At 52.4% G+C, this 19,620-nt stretch overlaps 1 protein-coding gene across 1 annotated transcript in view; it reads right to left on the reverse strand.

Annotated features, from left to right (window-relative positions):
• Positions 1-19,620, reverse strand: part of ATRNL1 (attractin like 1) — a 1,189,422-nt gene that overhangs the window by 405,454 nt on the left and 764,348 nt on the right. Inside the window, exon 26 of the mRNA XM_073684631.1 lies at positions 4,474-4,552. Within this exon, the coding sequence (XP_073540732.1) occupies positions 4,474-4,552 (79 nt within the window). The remainder of the gene's footprint in view (positions 1-4,473; positions 4,553-19,620) is intronic.

The raw sequence follows: 19,620 nt of genomic DNA on the forward strand, positions 1-19,620 counted from the left end.
AGATAGTGACAGCGGAGTGATCGGGGGGGACAGATAGTGACAGCAGAGTGATCCGGGGACACAGACAGATAGTGACAGCAGAGTGATCTGGGGGGGATAGATAGTGACAGCAGAGTGATCCGGGGGGGACAGATAGTGACAGCGGAGTGATCGGGGGGGTCAGATAGTGACAGCAGAGTGATCTGGGGGGGACAGATAGTGACAGCGGAGTGATCGGGGGGGATAGATAGTGACAGCAGAGTGATCCGGGGGGGACAGATAGTGACAGCAGAGTGATCCGGGGGGGACAGATAGTGACAGCAGAGTGATCCGGGGGGGACAGATAGTGACACCGGAGTGATCGGGGGGGGTCAGATAGTGACAGCAGAATGATCCGGGGGGGACAGATAGTGACAGCGGAGTGATCGGGGGGAAACAGATAGTGACAGCGGAGTGATCCGGGGGGGACAGATAGTGACAGTGGAGTGATCTGGGGGGGGACAGATAGTGACAGCAGAGTGATCTGGGGGGGACAGATAGTGACAGCGGAGTGATCGGGGGGGATAGATAGTGACAGCAGAGTGATCCGGGGGGGACAGATAGTGACAGCGGAGTGATCGGGGGGGTCAGATAGTGACAGCAGAGTGATCTGGGAGGCAGATAGTGACAGCGGAGTGATCTGGGGAGGGGCCAGATAGTGACAGCGGAGTGATCCGGGGAGGGGGCAGATAGTGACAGCGGAGTGATCTGGGGGGGGCAGATAGTGACAGCGATGTGATCTGGGAGGCAGATAGTGACAGCGGAGTGATCCGGGGAGGGGGCAGATAGTGACAGCGGAGTGATCTGGGGGGGGGGGCAGATAGTGACAGCGGAGTGATCCGGGGGGGACAGATAGTGACAGCGGAGTGATCTGGGGGGGGGGGGATAGTGACAGCGGAGTGATCTGGGGAGGGGGCAGATAGTGACAGCGGAGTGATCGGGGGGGACAGATAGTGACAGCAGAGTGATCCGGGGGGGACAGATAGTGACAGCAGAGTGATCCGGGGGGGACAGATTGACAGCAGAGTGATCCGGGGGGGACAGATAGTGACAGCGGAGTGATCGGGGGGGTCAGATAGTGACAGCAGAATGATCCGGGGGGGACAGATAGTGACAGCGGAGTGATCGGGGGGAAACAGATAGTGACAGCGGAGTGATCTGGGGGGGGACAGATAGTGACAGCAGAGTGATCTGGGGGGGGACAGATAGTGACAGCGGAGTGATCTGGGGGGGACAGATAGTGACAGCGGAGTGATCGGGGGGGACAGATAGTGACAGCAGAGTGATCCGGGGGGGACAGATAGTGACAGCGGAGTGATCGGGGGGGGTCAGATAGTGACAGCAGAGTGATCTGGGAGGCAGATAGTGACAGTGGTGTGATCTGGGGAGGGGCCAGATAGTGACAGCGGAGTGATCCGGGAGGCAGATAGTGACAGCGGAGTGATCCGGGGAGGGGGCAGATAGTGACAGCGGAGTGATCTGGGGGGGGCAGATAGTGACAGCGGTGTGATCTGGGGAGGGGGCAGATAGTGACAGCGGAGTGATCCGGGGAGGGGGCAGATAGTGACAGCGGAGTGATCTGGGGGGGGGGCAGATAGTGACAGCGGAGTGATCCGGGGGGGACAGATAGTGACAGCGGAGTGATCTGGGGGGGGGGAGATAGTGACAGCGGAGTGATCTGGGGAGGGGGCAGATAGTGAAAGCGGAGTGATCTGGGGAGGGGGCAGATAGTGACAGCGGAGTGATCTGGGGAGGGGGCAGATAGTGACAGCGGAGTGATCTGGGGGGGGCAGATAATGTCAGCGGAGTGATCTGGGGAGGGGGCAGATAGTGACAGCGGAGTGATCTGGGGGGGGCAGATAATGACAGCGGAGTGATCTGGGGGGGACAGATAGTGACAGCGGAGTGATCTGGGGAGGGGGCAGATAGTGACAGCGGAGTGATCTGGGGAGGGGGCAGATAGTGACAGCGGAGTGATCTGGGGGGGGCAGATAGTGACAGCGGAGTGATCTGGGGAGGGGGCAGATAGTGACAGCGGAGTGATCTGGGGAGGGGGCAGATAGTGACAGCGGAGTGATCCGGGGGGGACGGAAACTTCCTGCTTAGGAATGATGGTTGAGATTTACAGGAATAGCTCTGATAAAATCTCCTGTCCGATCGGATGAGGGGCCGCGCTTGCTGCGGGCACCGAGGATTATGGGAAAAGGCAGCCAAAACGACACATCGCAACATTTAGATTTGGGATTAAAAATTATTTCCCGACGCAATCTGCAAACTCCCAGCGAACCCAAGATCCCGCTGTCCGAGAAGCTGAGACTAATTATGGAGGGGGGGGGTTATCGGCTTTCCCGGACTCCTGAACGGCAAATCCGAACAGTGTAAAATGCATTAGGCCAACGTGACAGTATGGAAAGGGGGAGGTCAGGGTGGTCCCCGAATGACTGGGTAGACCTGGCCATGCAGGGTCTGGGAAAGCTGGGTGCAATCTCTATGGATGGCCAGACTGGCTATAATCCAGATATATCGCACTCTCGGTGGGGTCTGCAGACGTTTACAAGGCCGAGTATGGTGAGAACAGGATTGTAATCCTTGGTAAATAACAGAATAATGACAGCTGCGATGTAATGATGCCGCTCCCCTATTTGCGGACTTGGGGGGGGGTCGTATTTTCTGCGCCGTCCGTTTGCCTCCAGCTCGCAGTCACAGGGGTCCAGTAACTCCGGCCATCGCTGTCCTGACACCGGTTATGTTTCGGTATCATGGACGCTCCTCGTGGCTTGTTACCCTCCCCCCGTCCCCTCTTGGGGCGATCGTACGCAGCGCCCGGCAGCTCGTCTGAATGTCGGAGAACATCCCGCCGCGCTCGTCCACCTGTCAGGCGCATCTGGCATATTTACCAGCTCAGAGATCAAACGTCTGCTTTGCATTTCATAGAGGACGGTCCTCAGGAACTACGCACGAGACTGCCGGAGCCGCTGCACAATGCTCCGCATCCTATGTCGCCGGTGACCCAGCTCTCCAAAGACCCTGGTAGGCGCAGTGCTACATTATGCCGCATCTACCTCCCGTGCCTCACATCAAGGCTGTGACTCTTCCCGGCACAGCGATCACTGATAGTCGGAGATCACAGGATCACTGATTGACCATTACTGATGATGCGCAGTAACTGAAGAGAATCCTTACACGCAGCGTCAGCTGTAAGCGCAGCTGTCATTCCGGGTGACATCAGAATACGCTGTCCTGTCGGTGCACATCAGGAGCAGCTCTGTTTCTACACATTATATGACTTAAAAAAAAAAAAAAAACATGCTCCTATTTCTTGCATGTCTACCATCTTAGACCTCAGTTCACATTGCCTGGTACATTATATGACTTGCATCCTGCATTTTTCACTAGTTTTCCCTCTGCAGGTTTTATCTCTAATTTTCAGTTGTCTCTGAGCTGGTGGGTAAGGATGATCTGCTAAGATGTCCGTGCACAGCACACACAGACATGAGGGGCTCCTGCTCTTCTGTCTCTATGTAGGACTTGTTCATAAGCAGCAGCATGGAGGACATTATACAGCAGTACTGAGCGGTGTAGCTGTGAATACAGTACTAGGGTGAGAAACACTGAAAATCAGCAGCACCAAGGACATTACATAGCTGTACTCAGCAGCAGAGCTCTGAATTTAGCACTGGGGTGAGATAAACACATACTATAAACAGCAGTATGGAACACATTACATAACAGTATGAATACAACAGTGAGTGAGATAAACACTTACTGGAAATCAGCAGCACTGAGGACATTAGACAGCAGCACTGAGCAGTACAGCAGTGAATCCAGCTCTGGGGTGATGTAAGACACTTATGAGTAAGTACCAGTAGTCTGGAGGACATTATATAGCAGTACTGAGCGGTGTGGCTGTGAATGCAGCAGTGGTAGGACATTATATAGCAGTACTGAGCGGTGTGGCTGTGAATGCAGCAGTGGTAGGACATTATATAGCAGTACTGAGCGGTGTGGCTGTGAATGCAGCAGTGGTAGGACATTATATAGCAGTACTGAGCGGTGTGGCTGTGAATGCAGCAGTGGTGTGAGAGAAACACTTACTGGAATACAGAAGCCTGAAGCACATTATACAGCTGTACTGAGCAGCGCAGCTGTGAATCCAGCACTGAGAACTTTTTAAACACTTTCCTACTTTTCTGCAGCATGGATGACATTATACCACCCTGAGGTGAGATATACAGCATTTTCTTCATGACTTTTCCCATGTGAAATATTGACATCTCAGTCACGTAAATTCAAACTACAGATAAAACGTAGCAACTTTCTGAAACATTGTATCAGCCGCACAGGGACTCTCCGCACAATCCACAGTCCAGGGGCGCAGCGCAGTGTAACACTATAGGGCGTCATGTAAAAATATCACAGGTGACAGATAACAGGGCCAGGACTTATTAGTCATACCTCTCTCCGCCGGGACGCCCAACATGTCTGCTTAATCTTCCAAACCACGGCGGCCACCAGGAGGAGCGATAGGAAGCAGCTGCAGAGGAGAAATCAGAGGAAGACCATCAGTGCAGGTATCACAGTGAGCGAGCCCCCCATGGATGAGAAGCCCCCATCAGATTGTTTGGAACATCTGGAAGAATGATTGTCCGGAGAAGAGAAGGTGACGCTGCCATCAATCCTGTGTTGGCCAGCAGTAAAGCCTCCCGAGATCATCCGTGTATGGTGGGTTTTCATCCATTGAGGGACTCACAATGTGCGGGGGCTTCTCATCCATGGAGGGGGTCACTCACAATTATACCTAAAAACACGGCCAGGAATAAAGAACGGGATCTAAACCTCCTCCAAGGAACAAAGTGGTCGGGGAACAAAACATTGACATTCTGGCTCCAGGAAACTCCTCAGATGTCATCCCATTGAGAACCTGCAGTCAATCCTCAAAAAGCAACAAAATCCCAGAAATTGTGATAACTCCGAGCTGTGATGAGACAAGAACTGGCGGCCATCAATCAGGATCAGCCCAGAAGCCGATATCCAGCTGCCGGGGGAAGTGCGGAGAATAAGGGGCAGAAATGCGGAGAATAAGGGGCAAAAGTGCAAAGAATAAGGGGCAGAAGTGTGGAGAATAAGGGGCAGAAGTGTGGAGAATAAGGGGCAGGAGTGTGGAAAATAAGGGGCAGAAGTGTGGAGAATAAGGGGCAGAAGTGTGGAGAATAAGGGGCAGAAGTGTGGAGAATAAGGGGCAGGAGTGTGGAGAATAAGGGGCAGGAGTGAGAAGAATAAGGGGCAGAAGTGTGGAGAATAAGGGGCAGGAGTGTGGAGAATAAGGGGCAGGAGTGTGGAGAATAAGGGGCAGAAGTGCGGGGAATAAGGGGCAGGGGCAGAAGTGTGGAGAATAGAGGGCAGGAGTGTGGAGAATAAGGGGCAGGAGTGTGGAGAATGGGGGGCAGAAGTGCGGAGAATAAGGGGCAGAAGTCTGGAGAATAAGGGGCAAGAGTGTGGGGAATAAGGGGCAGGAGTGTGGAGAATAAGGGGCAGAAGTGTGGAGAATAAGGGGCAGAAGTGTGGAGAATAAGGGGCAGAAATGCGGAGAATAAAGGGCAGAAATGCGAAGAATAAGAGGCAGGAGTGTCGAGAGTAAGGGGCAGAAGTGTGGAGAATAAGGGGCAGAAATGTGGAGAATAAGGGGCAGAAATCTGGAGAATAAGGGGCAGGAGTATGGAGAATACGGGGCAGAAGTCTGGAGAATAAGGGGCAGAAGTCTGGAGAATAAGTGGCAGAAGTGTGGAGAATAAGGGGCAGAAGTGTGGAGAATAAGGGGCAGGAGTGTGGAGAATAAGGGGCAGAAGTGTGGAGAATAAGGGGCAGCAGTGTGGAGAATAAGGGGCAGAAGTGTGGAGAATAAGGGGCAGGAGTGTGGAGAATAAGGGGCAGGAGTGTGGAGAATAAGGATCATAACTGTGGAGAATAAGGGGCAGGAGTGTGGAGAATAAGGGGCAGGAGTGTGGAGAATAAGGGGCGGGAGCGTGGAGAATAAGGGGCAGAAGTGTGGTGAATAAGGGGCAGGAGTGTGGAGAATAAGGGGCAGAAGTGTGGGCAGCCAAAAGTGTTGAGAATAAGGGGCAGCAGTGTGGAGAATAAGGGGCAGAAGTGTGGAGAATAAGGGGCGGGAGCGTGGAGAATAAGGGGCAGAAGTGTGGTGAATAAGGGGCAGGAGTGTGGAGAATTAGGGGCAGAAGTGTGGAGAATTAGGGGCAGGAGTGTGGAGAATAAGGGGCAGAAGTGCGGAGAATAAGGGGCAGAAGTGTGGAGAATAAGAGGGCAGAATTATGGGCAATAAGAGGCAGCAGTGTGGAGAATAAGTGGGCAGAAGTGTGGAGAATAAGGGGCAGAAGTGCGGAGAATAAGGGGCAGAAGTGTGGAGAATAAGGGGCAGAAGTGTGGAGAATAAGGGGCAGAAGAATGGAGAATAAGGGGCAGAAGAATGGAGAATAAGGGGCAGAAGTGTGGAGAATAAGGGGCAGAAGAACGGAGAATAAGGGGCAAAAGTGTGGAGAATAAGGGGCAAAAGTATAAAGAATAAGGGGCAGGAGTGTGGAGAATAAGGGGCAGGAGTGTGGGGAGTAAGGGGCAGGAGTGTGGAGAATAAGGAGCAGGAGTGGGGAGAATAAGGGGCAGGAGTGTGCAGAATAAGGGGCAGAAGTGTGGAGAATAAAGGGCAGAAGTGTAGAGAATAAGGGGCAGAAGTGTGGAGAATAAGGGGCTGGAGTGTGGAGAATAAGGGGCAGAAGTGTAGAGAATAAGGGGCAGTAGTGTGGAGAATAAAGGGCAGAAGTGTGGAGAATAAAGGGAAGAAGTGTGGAAAGTAAGGGGCAGAAGTGTGGAGAATAAAGGGCAGAAGTGTGGAGAATAAAGGGCAGAAATGTGGAGAATAAAGGGCAGAAGTGTGGAGAATAAAGGGCAGAAGTGTGGAGAATAAGGGGCAGAAGTGTGGAGAATAAAGGGCATGAGTGTGGAGAATAAGGGGCAGGAGTGTGGAGAATAAGGGGCAGAAGTGTGGAGAATAAAGGGTAGAAATGTGGAGAATAAGGGGCAGGAGTGCGGAGAATAAGGGGCAGAAGTGTGAAGAATAAGGGGCAGAAGTGTGAAGAATAAGGGGCAGGAGTGCGGAGAATAAGGGGCAGGAGTGTGGAGAATAAGGGGCAGAAAGTGTGGAGAATAAGGGGTAGAAGTCTGGAGAATAAGGGGCAGGAGTGTGGAGAATAAGGGGCAGGAGTGCGGAGAATAAGGGGCAGAAGTGTGAAGAATAAGGGGCAGAAGTGTGAAGAATAAGGGGCAGGAGTGCGGAGAATAAGGGGCAGGAGTGTGGAGAATAAGGGGCAGAAAGTGTGGAGAATAAGGGGTAGAAGTCTGGAGAATAAGGGGCAGGAGTGTGGAGAATAAGGGGCAGGAGTGCGGAGAATAAGGGGCAGAAGTGTGAAGAATAAGGGGCAGAAGTGTGAAGAATAAGGGGCAGGAGTGCGGAGAATAAGGGGCAGGAGTGTGGAGAATAAGGGGCAGAAAGTGTGGAGAATAAGGGGTAGAAGTCTGGAGAATAAGGGGCAGGAGTGTGGAGAATAAGGGGCAGGAGTGTGGAGAATAAGGGGCAGAAAGTGTGGAGAATAATGGGTAGAAGTGTGGAGAATAAGGGGTAGAAGTGTGGAGAATAAAGGGCAGAAGTGCGGAGAATAAGGGACAGAAGTGTGGAGAATAAAGGGCAGAAGTGTGGAGAATAATGGGTAGAAGTGTGGAGAATAAAGGGCAGAAGTGCGGAGAATAAGGGACAGAAGTGTGGAGAATAAAGGGCAGAAGTGTGGAGAATAATGGGTAGAAGTGTGGAGAATAAAGGGCAGAAGTGTGGAGAATAATGGGTAGAAGTGTGGAGAATAAAGGGCAGAAGTGTGGAGAATAATGGGTAGAAGTGTGGAGAATAAAGGGCAGAAGTGTGGAGAATAAGGGGGCAGAAGTGTGGAGAATAAGGGGTAGAAGTGTGGAGAATAAGGGGCAGAAGTGCGGAGAATAAGGGACAGAAGTGTGGAGAATAAGGGGTAGAAGTGTGGAGAATAAGGGGTAGAAGTGTGGAGAATAAGGGGCAACACTGGGAATATTAAGGAGTCACAGAAACATCACATATTTGTCAATAAGTTTAACAATGTACGGAATGTTTATAACTGTCCATCAGTAACCACAGAAACAGCCGAATACAAGAGTGAAATACTCCCCCTCCAGACTTCTCTGTCCTCCTTCATTTAGGTCAGTCCTCATCCTCCTCCTGTCTCCTCTGTCCTTCTCCTCTCTTTCAGGACCCATATGTTCTCCTCCTCTGTCCTCCTCTCTCCACACTTCTACTCCCTCCAGAATTCTCTGCTCTCCTCCTCCTTCCAGATTCCTCGGTCCTCCTACTCACAGCAGGACTCCTAGAACCTCCTAATCCCTCCAGGACTCCTCTGTCTTCCTCCTACCTCCAGGTCTCCTCTGTACTCCACATTCCTCCAGGACTCCTCTGTCCTCCTTCTCCTCCCTCCAAGATTCCTCTGTCCTCTCCCCCTCAGGATTGCTCTATCATCTTCCTTCCAGGACTCCTCTATCCTCCTCCCCTCTTCCAGGACTCCTCTATCCTTCTCCATCCAGTCTCCTCTGTCCTCCTCCTCCCTCAAGGACCAATCTGTCCTCTTCGTTCTAGAACTCTTATATCCTCCTACCCTCTTCCAGGATTCCTCTGTCCTCCTCCCTTCTTCCAGAACCCCTTTGTTCTCCTCCTCCAGACTACTCTGTCCACCTTCCGACTCCTCTGTCCTCCTCCACTAATCAGGGACCCATCTGTCCTCCTTCCTCCAGGACTCCTCTAACTTCATCCCCTCTTCCAGGACTTCTCTGTCGTCTTCCACGACCCCTTTGTCCTCCTCCCTTCAGGAATCCTCTATCCTCTTCCAGGACCCCTCTGTCCTCCTCCCTCCAGGACTCCTCTATCCTTCCCTCTTCCGGGATTCGTCTGTCATCCTCCCTCTAGATTCCTCTATCATTCTCCCCTCCTTTAGAAACCATCTATCCTCCTCCACTCTTCCCTAAGTTCTCTGTCCTCCACTCTTCCAGGGCCCCTCTTGTCCTTCTCCCTCCATGACTCCTCTAACTTCCTCTGTTCTCCTCCATCTAGATTCTTCTGTGACCTTCTCTCCTTTTCCAGAACTCCTCTATCATTCTGCCCTCCTCCACTCTTCCAGAACTTCTCTGTCCTCCTTCGGACATCCAGGACCCCTCTGTCCTCCAATACTCCTCCCCTCCTCCAGGACTCCTCTATCCTTCTCTTCCCTCCAGGACTCCTCTATCCTTCTCCTCCCCTCCTTTATCCTCCTCCCCTCATCCATGACGACTCTTTCTCCCTTGATCCAGGACTCCTCTATCCTCCTCCTCCCCTCCACCAGGACTCCTCTATCATCCTCCCTCTAGGACTCCTCTATCCTCCTTCATGACTCCTCTGTCCTCTTCCCCTTCTTCAAACACTCCTCCACTCCTCCAGTACTCCTCTATCCTTCTCCTCCCTCTAGGACTCCTCTATCCTTCTCCTCGCCTCCTCCAGGACTCCTCTATACTCCTCTGTCCTCCTCCCCTCCTCCAAGACTCTTCCCCTCCTCCAGGACTCCTATATCCTTCTCCCTCCACGACTTCTCTATCCTTCTCCCCTGATCCAGGACTCCTCTGATTCTGGACTCCTCTATCCTTCTCCTCCCCTCGTCAAGAACTCCTCTATCCTCTTTCTCCCCTCCTCCAGGACTCCTCTATCCTCCTCCCTCTAGGAATCCTCTATCCTCCTGCAGGACTCCTCTATCCTCTCCTCAAGAACTCCTCTATCCTCCTACTCCCCTCCTCCAGAATTCCTATCATTCTCTCCTCCTCCAGAAACCATCTATCTTCCTCCACTCTTCCAGTAGTTCTCTGTCCTCCACTCTTCCAGGGCCCCTCTTGTCCTCCTCCCTCCATGACTTCTCTAACTTTCTCTGTCATCTTCCATCTAGATTCCTCTGTCCTTCTCTCCTCTTCCTGAACTCCTATATCACTCTCCCCTCCTCCCCTCTTCCAGGACTCCTCTATAGTTCTCCCCTAATCCAGGACTCCGCTGATCCAGGACGCCTCTATCCTTCTCCTCCCCTCATCCAGGACTCTTCTATCATTCTCCTCCCCTCCTCTATCCTCCTCCCTCTAGGACTCCTATATCCTCCTCCATGACTCCTCTATCCTTCTGCCTCCAGACTCCTCTGTCCTCCTCCCCTCTTCCAAGACTCCTCCAGGACTCCTATATTCTTCTCCCCTGATCCAAGACTCCTCTGATCCAGGACTCCTCTATCCTTCTTCTCCCCTCCTCCAGGACTCCTCTATCCTCCTCCTCCCCACCTCCAGGACACCTCTATCCTCCTCCCTCTAGGACTCCTCTATCCTCCTCCAGGACTCCTCTATCCTTCTCCCTCCAAACTCCTCTTTCCTCCTCCCCTCCTCCAAGAATCTTGTCCTCCTTCAGGACTCCTCTATCCTTCTCCTCCCTCCAGGACTCCTCTATCCTCCTCCCTACCGGACTCCTCTATCCTTCTCCCCTGATCCAGGACTCCTCTATCCTTCTCCCCTGATCCAGGACTCCTCTATCCTTCTCCTCTGATCTAGGACTCCTCTATTCTTCTCTTCCTCTCCTCCAGAACTCCTCTATCCTCTTCCCTTCAGACTCCTCTGTCCTCCTCCTTCCTCCAGGACTCCTCTATCCTTCTCCCCTGATCCAGGATTCCTCTGTCCTTCTCATCCCCTCTTCCATGACTCCTCCCCTCCTCCAGGACTCTTCTATACTTCTCCTCCCTCCATGACTCCTCTATCCTCCTCTGATCCAGGACTCCACTATTCTTCTCCCCTGATCCAGGACTCCTCTATCCTTCTCTTCCCCTCCTCCAGGACTCCTCTATCCTCCTGCTTGCAGACTCCTTAGTCCTCCTCCCCTCCTCCAAGAATCCTCCCCTCCTCCAGGACTCTTCTATACTTCTCCTCCCTCCAGGACTCCTCTATCCTTCTCATCTGATCCAGGACTCCACTATTCTTCTCCCCTGATCCAGGACTCCTCTATCCTTCTCTTCCCCTCCTCCAGGACTCCACTATCCTCCTCCCTTCAGACTCTTCTGTCCTGCTCTCCTCCTCCAGGACTCCTATATCCTTCTCCTCCCTCCAGGACTCCTCTATCGTTCTCCCTGCAGGACTCCTCTAGCCTTCTCTCCTGATCCAGGACTCCTCTATCCTTCTCCCTTGATTCAGGACTCCACTATCCTTCTCCCCTGATTCAGGACTCCTCTATCATACTCCCCTGATCCAGGACTCCTTTATCATTCTCCCCTTTTCCAGGACTCCTCTATCCTTCTCTTACCCTCCTTCAGGACTCCTCTATTCTTCTCTCCTCCTCCAGGACTCCTCTATCCTTCTCTCCTCCTCCCGGACTCCTCTATCCTTCTCTTCCCCTCCTCCATGACTCCTCTATCCTTCTCTTCCTCCTCCCTCCAGGACTCGTCTATCCTTCTCCCCTGATTCAGGACTCCTCTATCCTTCTCACCTGATCCAGGACTCCTCTATCCTTCTCACCTGATCCAGGACTCATCTAATCTTCTCTTTCCCTCCTCCATGACTCCTCTATCCTTCTGCTCTGATGCAGGCATTCTCTATCCTTCTCTTCCCCTTCTCCAGTACTCCTCTATCCTTCTATTCCCCTCCTCCAGGACTCCTCTATCCTTCTCTTCCCCTCCTCCAGGACTCCTCTATCCTTCTCTTCCCCTCCTCCAGGACTCCTCTATCCTTCTCCTCCCTCCAGGACTCCTCTATCCTTCTCCTCCCTCCAGGACTTCTCTATCCTCCTCCCTCCAGGACTCCTCTATCCTTCTCCCATGATCCAGGACTCTTCTATCCTTCTCACCTGATCCAGAACTCCTCTATCCTTCTCCCCTGATCCAGGACTCCTCTATCCTTCTCCCCTGATCCAGGACTCCTCTATACTTTTCCCCTCCTCCAGGACTCCTCTATTCTCCTCCCTTCATCCACGACTACTTTATCCTTCTCCCCTCATACACGACTCCTCTATTTTTCTCCCTTGATCCAGGACTCCTCTATCTTTCTCTTCCCCTGATCCAGGACTCTATCCTTCTGCCTTTCTGCAGGACTCCTCTATCCTTCTCCCCTCCTCGAGGACTCCTATATCCTTCTCTTCCCCTCCTCCAGGACTCCTCTATCCTACTTCCCTCCTCCAGGACTCCTCTATCTTATTTCCCTCCTCCAGGACTCCTCTATACTTTTCCCCTGATCCAGGACTCCTCTATCCTTCCCTCCTGATCTAGGACTCCTCTATTCTTCTCTTATCTTCCTCCAGGACTCCTCTATCCTTCTCCCTTCCTCCAGGACTCCTCTATCCTTCCCCTGCCTTCAAGACTCCTCTGTCCTCCTCCCTCCAAGACTCCTCTATCCTTCCCATGCCTCCAAGACTCCTCTGTCCTCCTCCCTCCAAGACTCATCTATCCTTCACCCCTCATCCACGACTCCTCTGTCCTTCTCATCCCTTCTCCATGACTCCTCTGTCCTCCTCCCTGCAGACTCCTCTGTCCTCCTCCCCTCCTCCAAGAATCCTCCCCTACTCCAGGACTCTTCTATACTTCTCCCTCCAGGACTCGACTATCCTTCTCCTCTGATCCATGACTCTGCTATTCTTCTCCCCTGATCCAGGACTCCTCTATCCTTCTCTTCCCCTTCTCCAGGACTCCTCTATCCTCCTCCCTTCAGACTCTACTGTCCTCCTCCCATCCTCCAGGACTCCTATATCCTTCTCCTCCCTCCAGGACTCCTCTATCCTCCCTCCAGGACTCCTCTATCCTTCTCCCCTGATCCAGGACTCCTCTATCCTTTTCCCCTGATCCAGGACTCCTCATCCTTCTCTTCCCCTCCTCCAGGACTCCGCAATCCTCCTCCCTTCAGACTCTACTGTCCTCCTCCCATCCTCCAGGACTCCTATATCCTTCACCTCCCTCCAGAACTTCTCTATCCTTCTCCCCTGATCCAGGACTCCTCTATCCTTCTCCACTGATCCAGGACTCCTCTATCCTTCTCCCCTTATCCAAGACTCCTCTATCCTTCTCCTCTGATCCAGACCTCCTCTATCGTTCTCTTCCCCTTCTCCAGGAATCCTCTATCCTCCTCCCTTCAGACTCTACTGTCCTCCTCCCCTCCTCCAGGACTCCTCTATCCTTCTCCTCCCTCCAGGACTCCTCTATCCTCCCTCCAGGACTCCTCTATCCTTCTCCCCTGATCCAGGACTCCTCTATCCTTCTCCCCTGATCCAGGACTCCTCTATCCTTTTCCCCTGATCCAGGACTCCTCTATCCTTCTCCTCTCCTCCAGGACTCCTCTATCTTTCTCCCCTCCTCCAGCACTCCTCTATCCTTCTCTTACCCTCCTCCAGGACTCCTCTATCCTTCTCCCCTCCACCAGGACTCCTCTATCCTTCTCCTCTGATCCAGGACTCCTTTATCCTCCTCTTCCCCTCCTCCAGGACTCCTCTATCCTTCTCTTCTCCTCCTCCATGACTCCTCTATCCTTCTCTTCCTCCTCCCTTCAGGATTCGTCCATCCCTCTCCCCTGATCCAGGACTCCTCTATCCTTCTCCCCTGATCCAGGACTCCTCTATCATTCTCTTTCTCTCCTCCAGGACTCCTCAATCCTTCTCCTCCCTCCAGGACTCCTCTATCCTCTTCCCTCTAGGACTCCTCTATCCTTCTCACCTGATCCAGGGCTCCTCTATCCTTCTACCCTGATCCAAGACTCCTTCATCCTTCTACCCTGATCCAAGACTCCTCTATCCTTCTCCCCTGATCTGGTACTCCTCTATCCTTCTCCCCTGATCCAGGACTTCTCTATCCTCACCTCCTCCGGGACTCCTCTGTCATTCTCTTCCCCTCCTCCAGGACTCCACTATCCTTTTCCCCTCCTCCAGGACTCCTCTATCCTTCTCCCCTCATCCACGACTCCTCTATCCTTCTCCACTTATCCAGGACTCCTCTATTCCTCTCCCCTGATCCAGGACTCCTCTATCCCTCTTCCTCTGATACAGGACTCCTCTATCCTTCACTTCCCCTCCTCCAGGACTCCTCTATCCTTCTCCCCTCCTCCAGGACTCCTCTATCCTTCTCTTCCCCTCCTTCAGGACTCCTCTATACTTCTCCCTGCAGACTCTTCTGTCCCCCTCCCCTCCTCCAAGAATTCTCCCCACCTCAAGGACTCTACTATCCTTCTCCTCTGATCCAGGACCCCGCTATCCTTCTCCCCTGATCCAGGACTCTTCTGTCCTCCTCCCTTCAGACTCTTCTGTCCTCCTCCCCTCCTCCAGGACACCTCTATCCTCCTCCCTCCAGGACTCCTCTATCCTTCTCCCCTGATACAGGATGCCTCAATCCTGCTTCCCTGATCCAGGACTCTTCTATCCTTCTCCTCTCCTCCAGGACTTCTCTATCCTTCCCCCCTCATCCAGGACTCCCTCTATCCTTCTCTTACCCTACTCCCGGACTCCTCTATCCTGCTCCTCTGATCCAGGACTCATCTATCCTTCTCTTCCCCTCCTCCAGGACTACTCTATCTTTCTCTTCCTCCTCCTTCCAGGACTCATCTATCATTCTTCCTTGATCCAGGACTCCTCTATCCTTCTCCCCTGATTCAGGATTCCTTTATCCTTCTCTTCCCCTCCTCCAGGACTCCTCTATCCTTCTCTTCCCCTCCATCCTTCTCCTCCCTCCAGGACTCCTCTATTCTCTTCCCTCCAGGACTCCTCTATCCTTCTCCACTGATCCAGGACTCCTCTATCATTCTCCCCTGTTCCAGGACTCCTCTATCATTCTCCCCTGTTCCAGGACTCCTCTATCCTTCTCCCCTAACCCAGGACTCCTCTATCCTCCTCCCCTGACCCAGGACTCCTCTATCTTTCTCCTCTGATCCAGGACTCCTCTATCCTTCTCCCCGATCCAGGACTACTCTATCCTTCTTACCTCCTCCAGGACTCCTCTATCCTACTCCCCTCAGCCATGACTCGTCTATCCTTCTCCACTGATCCAGGACTCCTCTATTCCTCTCCCCTGATCCAGGACTCCTCTATCCTTCTCTTCCCCTCCTCCAAGACTTCTATATCCTTCTCTTTCTCTCCTTCAGGATTCCTCTAGCCTTCTCCCCTCCTCCAGGACTCCTCTATCCTTCTTCCCTCCTCCAGGACGCTTCTATCCTTCTCCTCCCTCCAGAATTCCTCTATCCATCTCTTCCCCTGATCCAGGACTCCTCTATCCTTCTGTCCTTCTCCAGGACTCCTCTATCCTCCTCTCCTCATCCACGACTCCTCTATCCTTCTCCACTGATCCAGGACTCCTCTATCCTTCTCTTCCCCTCCTCCAGGACTCCTCTATCCTTCTCTCCTCCTCCAGGACTCCTCTATCCCTCTCTTTCCCTCCTTCAGGATTCCTCTATCCTTCTCCCCTCCTCCAGGATGCCTCTATCCTTCTCCCCTCCTCCAGGACTCCTCTATCCCTCTCTTTCCCTCCTTCAGGATTTCTCTATCCTTCTCCCCTTCTCCAGGATGCCTCTTTCCTTCTCCTCCCTCCAGTACTCCTCTATCCTTCTCTTCCCCTCCTCCAAGACTCCTCTACCCTTCTCTTCCCCTCCTCCAGGACTCCTCTATCCTTCTCTTCCCCTCTTCCAGGACTCCTCTATCCTTCTCCTCCCTCTTGGACTCCTCTATCCTTCTCCCCTCCTCCATGACTCCTCTATCCTCCTCCCCTCATCCACGACTCCTTTATCCTTCTCCCCTCATCCACGACTCCTCTATTCTTCACACCTGATCCAGGACTCCTCTATCCTTCTCTTCCCATCCTCTGGGACTCCTCTATCCTTCTGCTCTGATGCAGGACTCCTCTATCCTTCTCTTCCCCTACTTCAGGACTCCTCTATCCTTCTTTTCCCTCCAAGACTCCTCTATCCTCTTCCCTCTAGGATTTCTCTATCCTTTTCCCCTGATCCAGGACTCCTCTATCCTTCTCCCCTGTTCCAGGACTCCTCTATCCTTTTCTCCTGATCCAGGACTCCTCTGTCTTTCTCCCCTGTTCCAGGACTCCTCTACTGTATCCTTCTCCCCTGATCCAGGACTCCTCTATCCTCCTCCCCTCATCCACGACTCCTCTATCCTTCTCCCTTATCCAGGACTCCTCTATCCTCCTCCCCTCATCCACGACTCCTCTATCCTTCTCCACTGATCCAGGACTCCTGTATTCCTCTCCCCTGATCCAGGACTCCTCTATCCTTCTCCTCCCCTCCTCCAGGACTCCTCTATCCTTCTCCCCTCCTCCAGGACTTCTCTATCCCTCTCTTTCCCTCCTTCAGGATTCCTCTATCCTTCTATCCTTCTCCCGGACTCCTCTATCCTTCTCCTCCCTCCAGGGCTCCTCTATCTTTCTCCCCAAATTCAGGACTCTTCTGTCCTTCTCCCCTGATCCAGGACTCCTCTATGCTTCTCTGCCCCTCCTTCAGGACTCCTCTATCCTTCTCTCCTCCTTCAGGACTCCTCTATCCTTCTCTTCCCCTCCTCCAGGACTCCTCTATCCTTCTCTCCTGATCCAGGACTCCTCTATTCTTCTCCCCTGATCCAGGACTCCTCTATGTTTCTCTTCCCCTCCTCCAAGACTCCTCCCCTTCTCCAGGACTCCTCTATCCTTCTCCTCCCTCCAGGACTTCTCTATCCTTCTCCCTGCAGGACACCTCTATCCTTCTCTCATGATCAAGGACTCTTCTATCCTTCTCCCCTGATCCCGGACTCTTCTATCCTTCTCCCCTCCTCCAGGACTCCTCTATCCTTCTCTTCCCATCCTCCAGGACTCCTATATCCTTCTCCCCTCCTTCAGGACTCCTCTATCCTCCTCCTCTCATCCACGACTCCTCTATCCTTCTCCCCTGATCCAGGACTCCACTATTCTTCTCACCTGATCCAGGACTCCTCTATCCTTCTCTTCCCCTCCTCCAGGACTGCTCTATCTTTCTCCCCTCCTCCAGGACTCCTCTATCCTTTTCCCCTCCTCCAGTACTCCTCTTCTCTTCCCCTCCTCCCTTCAGACTCCCCTGTCTACTCCATTTGGACTTTAGTGAAGCGTCTGTGATTTGGCAGGATTGTTATCTATTAGCCAGAACTATCACCGTATCCCTCCATGCTAATGTTGGGGGAGCGGTGACAGATGAGGAGTCCTGGCTGTGCCCCTTATCTCCCCTCTTTCTGTAGTGCCACCACATATCACTTGCTTTGCTATGGGTGACATTTCTTGCGCTGTGCTCCCCACTTTCTGACCATGGTAGGATGCAGCGTCCCCCGAGGATCAGAGTAATTTACTGCAGAGGACAGAGGGCGGCAGAGGAGAGTAAACGGAGCACATTCCGGATTAATCAGGGGTCGGTGGCTTTAATAAAGACAGGAATCTTTCATCCTGGAGAAGTGACAGCGATCCGGAGGAGACCGGAGCAGATGTGATCTGATCACCGGGGACGGGGTCATGGCAGGGGCAGCATCACAACCAATATATCGTTATTGCTCCAATGCAACCAATATAGGAAGTGAAGCAAACAAATCCCGACCATTCTGTGCACACAGCTCCCGTGCAGATCTATGTGCAGAATGAATGACATTTTATCCTCAGGACAATAGAGACCACATGGAGCAGTGACCTCAGCAGTCATGACCGGACAGCAGGCGGCGGCTGAGCTACTGGGCCGCGGCGGCTGAGCTACCGGGCCGCGGCGGCTGAGCTACTGGGCCGCGGTCTCCTCTCCTGCCCCGCTACTACTGATCCCAGCATGCCGGAGCACAGGACAGGATTAGATACACGGCTCAGCAGACAGTATCACACAGGATAGGATTAGATACACAGCTCAGCAGACAGTATCACACAGGAGAGGATTAGATACGCAGCTCAGCAGATAGTATCACACAGGATAGGATTAGATACACAGCTCAGCAGACAGTATCACACAGGAGAGGATTAGATACACAGCTCAGCAGACAGTATCACACAGGATAGGATTAGATACACAGCTCAGCAGACAGTATCACACAGGAGAGGATTAGATACACAGCTCAGCAGACAGTATCACACAGGAGAGGATTAGATACACGGCTCAGCAGACAGTATCACACAGGAGAGGATTAGATACACGGCTCAGCAGACAGTATCACACAGGAGAGGATTAGATACACGGCTCAGCAGATGGTATCACACAGGATAGGATTAGATACACAGCTCAGCAGACAGTATCACACAGGAGAGGATTAGATACACAGCTCAGCAGATAGTATCACACAGGATAGGATTAGATACACGGCTCAGCAGACAGTATCACAGGAGAGGATTAGATACACAGCTCAGCAGACAGTATCACACAGGAGAGGATTAGATACACAGCTCAGCAGACAGTATCACACAGGAGAGGATTAGATACACGGCTCAGCAGACAGTATCACACAGGAGAGGATTAGATACACGGCTCAGCAGACAGTATCACACAGGATAGGATTAGATACACGGCTCAGCAGACAGTATCACACAGGAGAGGATTAGATACACGGCTCAGCAGACAGTATCACACAGGATAGGATTAGATACACGGCTCAGCAGACAGTATCACACAGGATAGGATTAGATACACAGCTCAGCAGACAGTATCACACAGGAGAGGATTAGATACACGGCTCAGCAGACAGTATCACACAGGATAGGATTAGATACACGGCTCAGCAGACAGTATCACACAGGAGAGGATTAGATACACGGCTCAGCAGACAGTATCACACAGGAGAGGATTAGATACACAGCTCAGCAGACAGTATCACACAGGAGAGGATTAGATACACAGCTCAGCAGATAGTATCACACAGGATAGGATTAGATACACGGCTCAGCAGACAGTATCACAGGAGAGGATTAGATACACAGCTCAGCAGACAGTATCACACAGGAGAGGATTAGATACACAGCTCAGCAGACAGTATCACACAGGATAGGATTAGATACACGGCTCAGCAGACAGTATCACAGGAGAGGATTAGATACACAGCTCAGCAGACAGTATCACACAGGAGAGGATTAGATACACAGCTCAGCAGACAGTATCACACAGGAGAGGATTAGATACACAGCTCAGCAGATAGTATCACACAGGATAGGATTAGATACACGGCTCAGCAGACAGTATCACAGGAGAGGATTAGATACACAGCTCAGCAGACAGTATCACACAGGAGAGGATTAGATACACAGCTCAGCAGGTGGTATCACACAGGAGAGGATTAGATACACGGCTCAGCAGACAGTATCACACAGGAGAGGATTAGATACACGGCTCAGCAGACAGTATCACACAGGATAGGATTAGATACACGGCTCAGCAGACAGTATCACAGGAGAGGATTAGATACACGGCTCAGCAGACAGTATCACACAGGAGAGGATTAGATACACGACTCAGCAGACAGTATCACGCAGG

This window comes from Phyllobates terribilis, unplaced genomic scaffold, assembly GCF_046119375.1.
Source record: "Phyllobates terribilis strain yellow unplaced genomic scaffold, ASM4611937v1 Scaffold_5__5_contigs__length_657084704, whole genome shotgun sequence".
Classification (NCBI taxonomy): Eukaryota; Metazoa; Chordata; class Amphibia; order Anura; family Dendrobatidae; genus Phyllobates; species Phyllobates terribilis.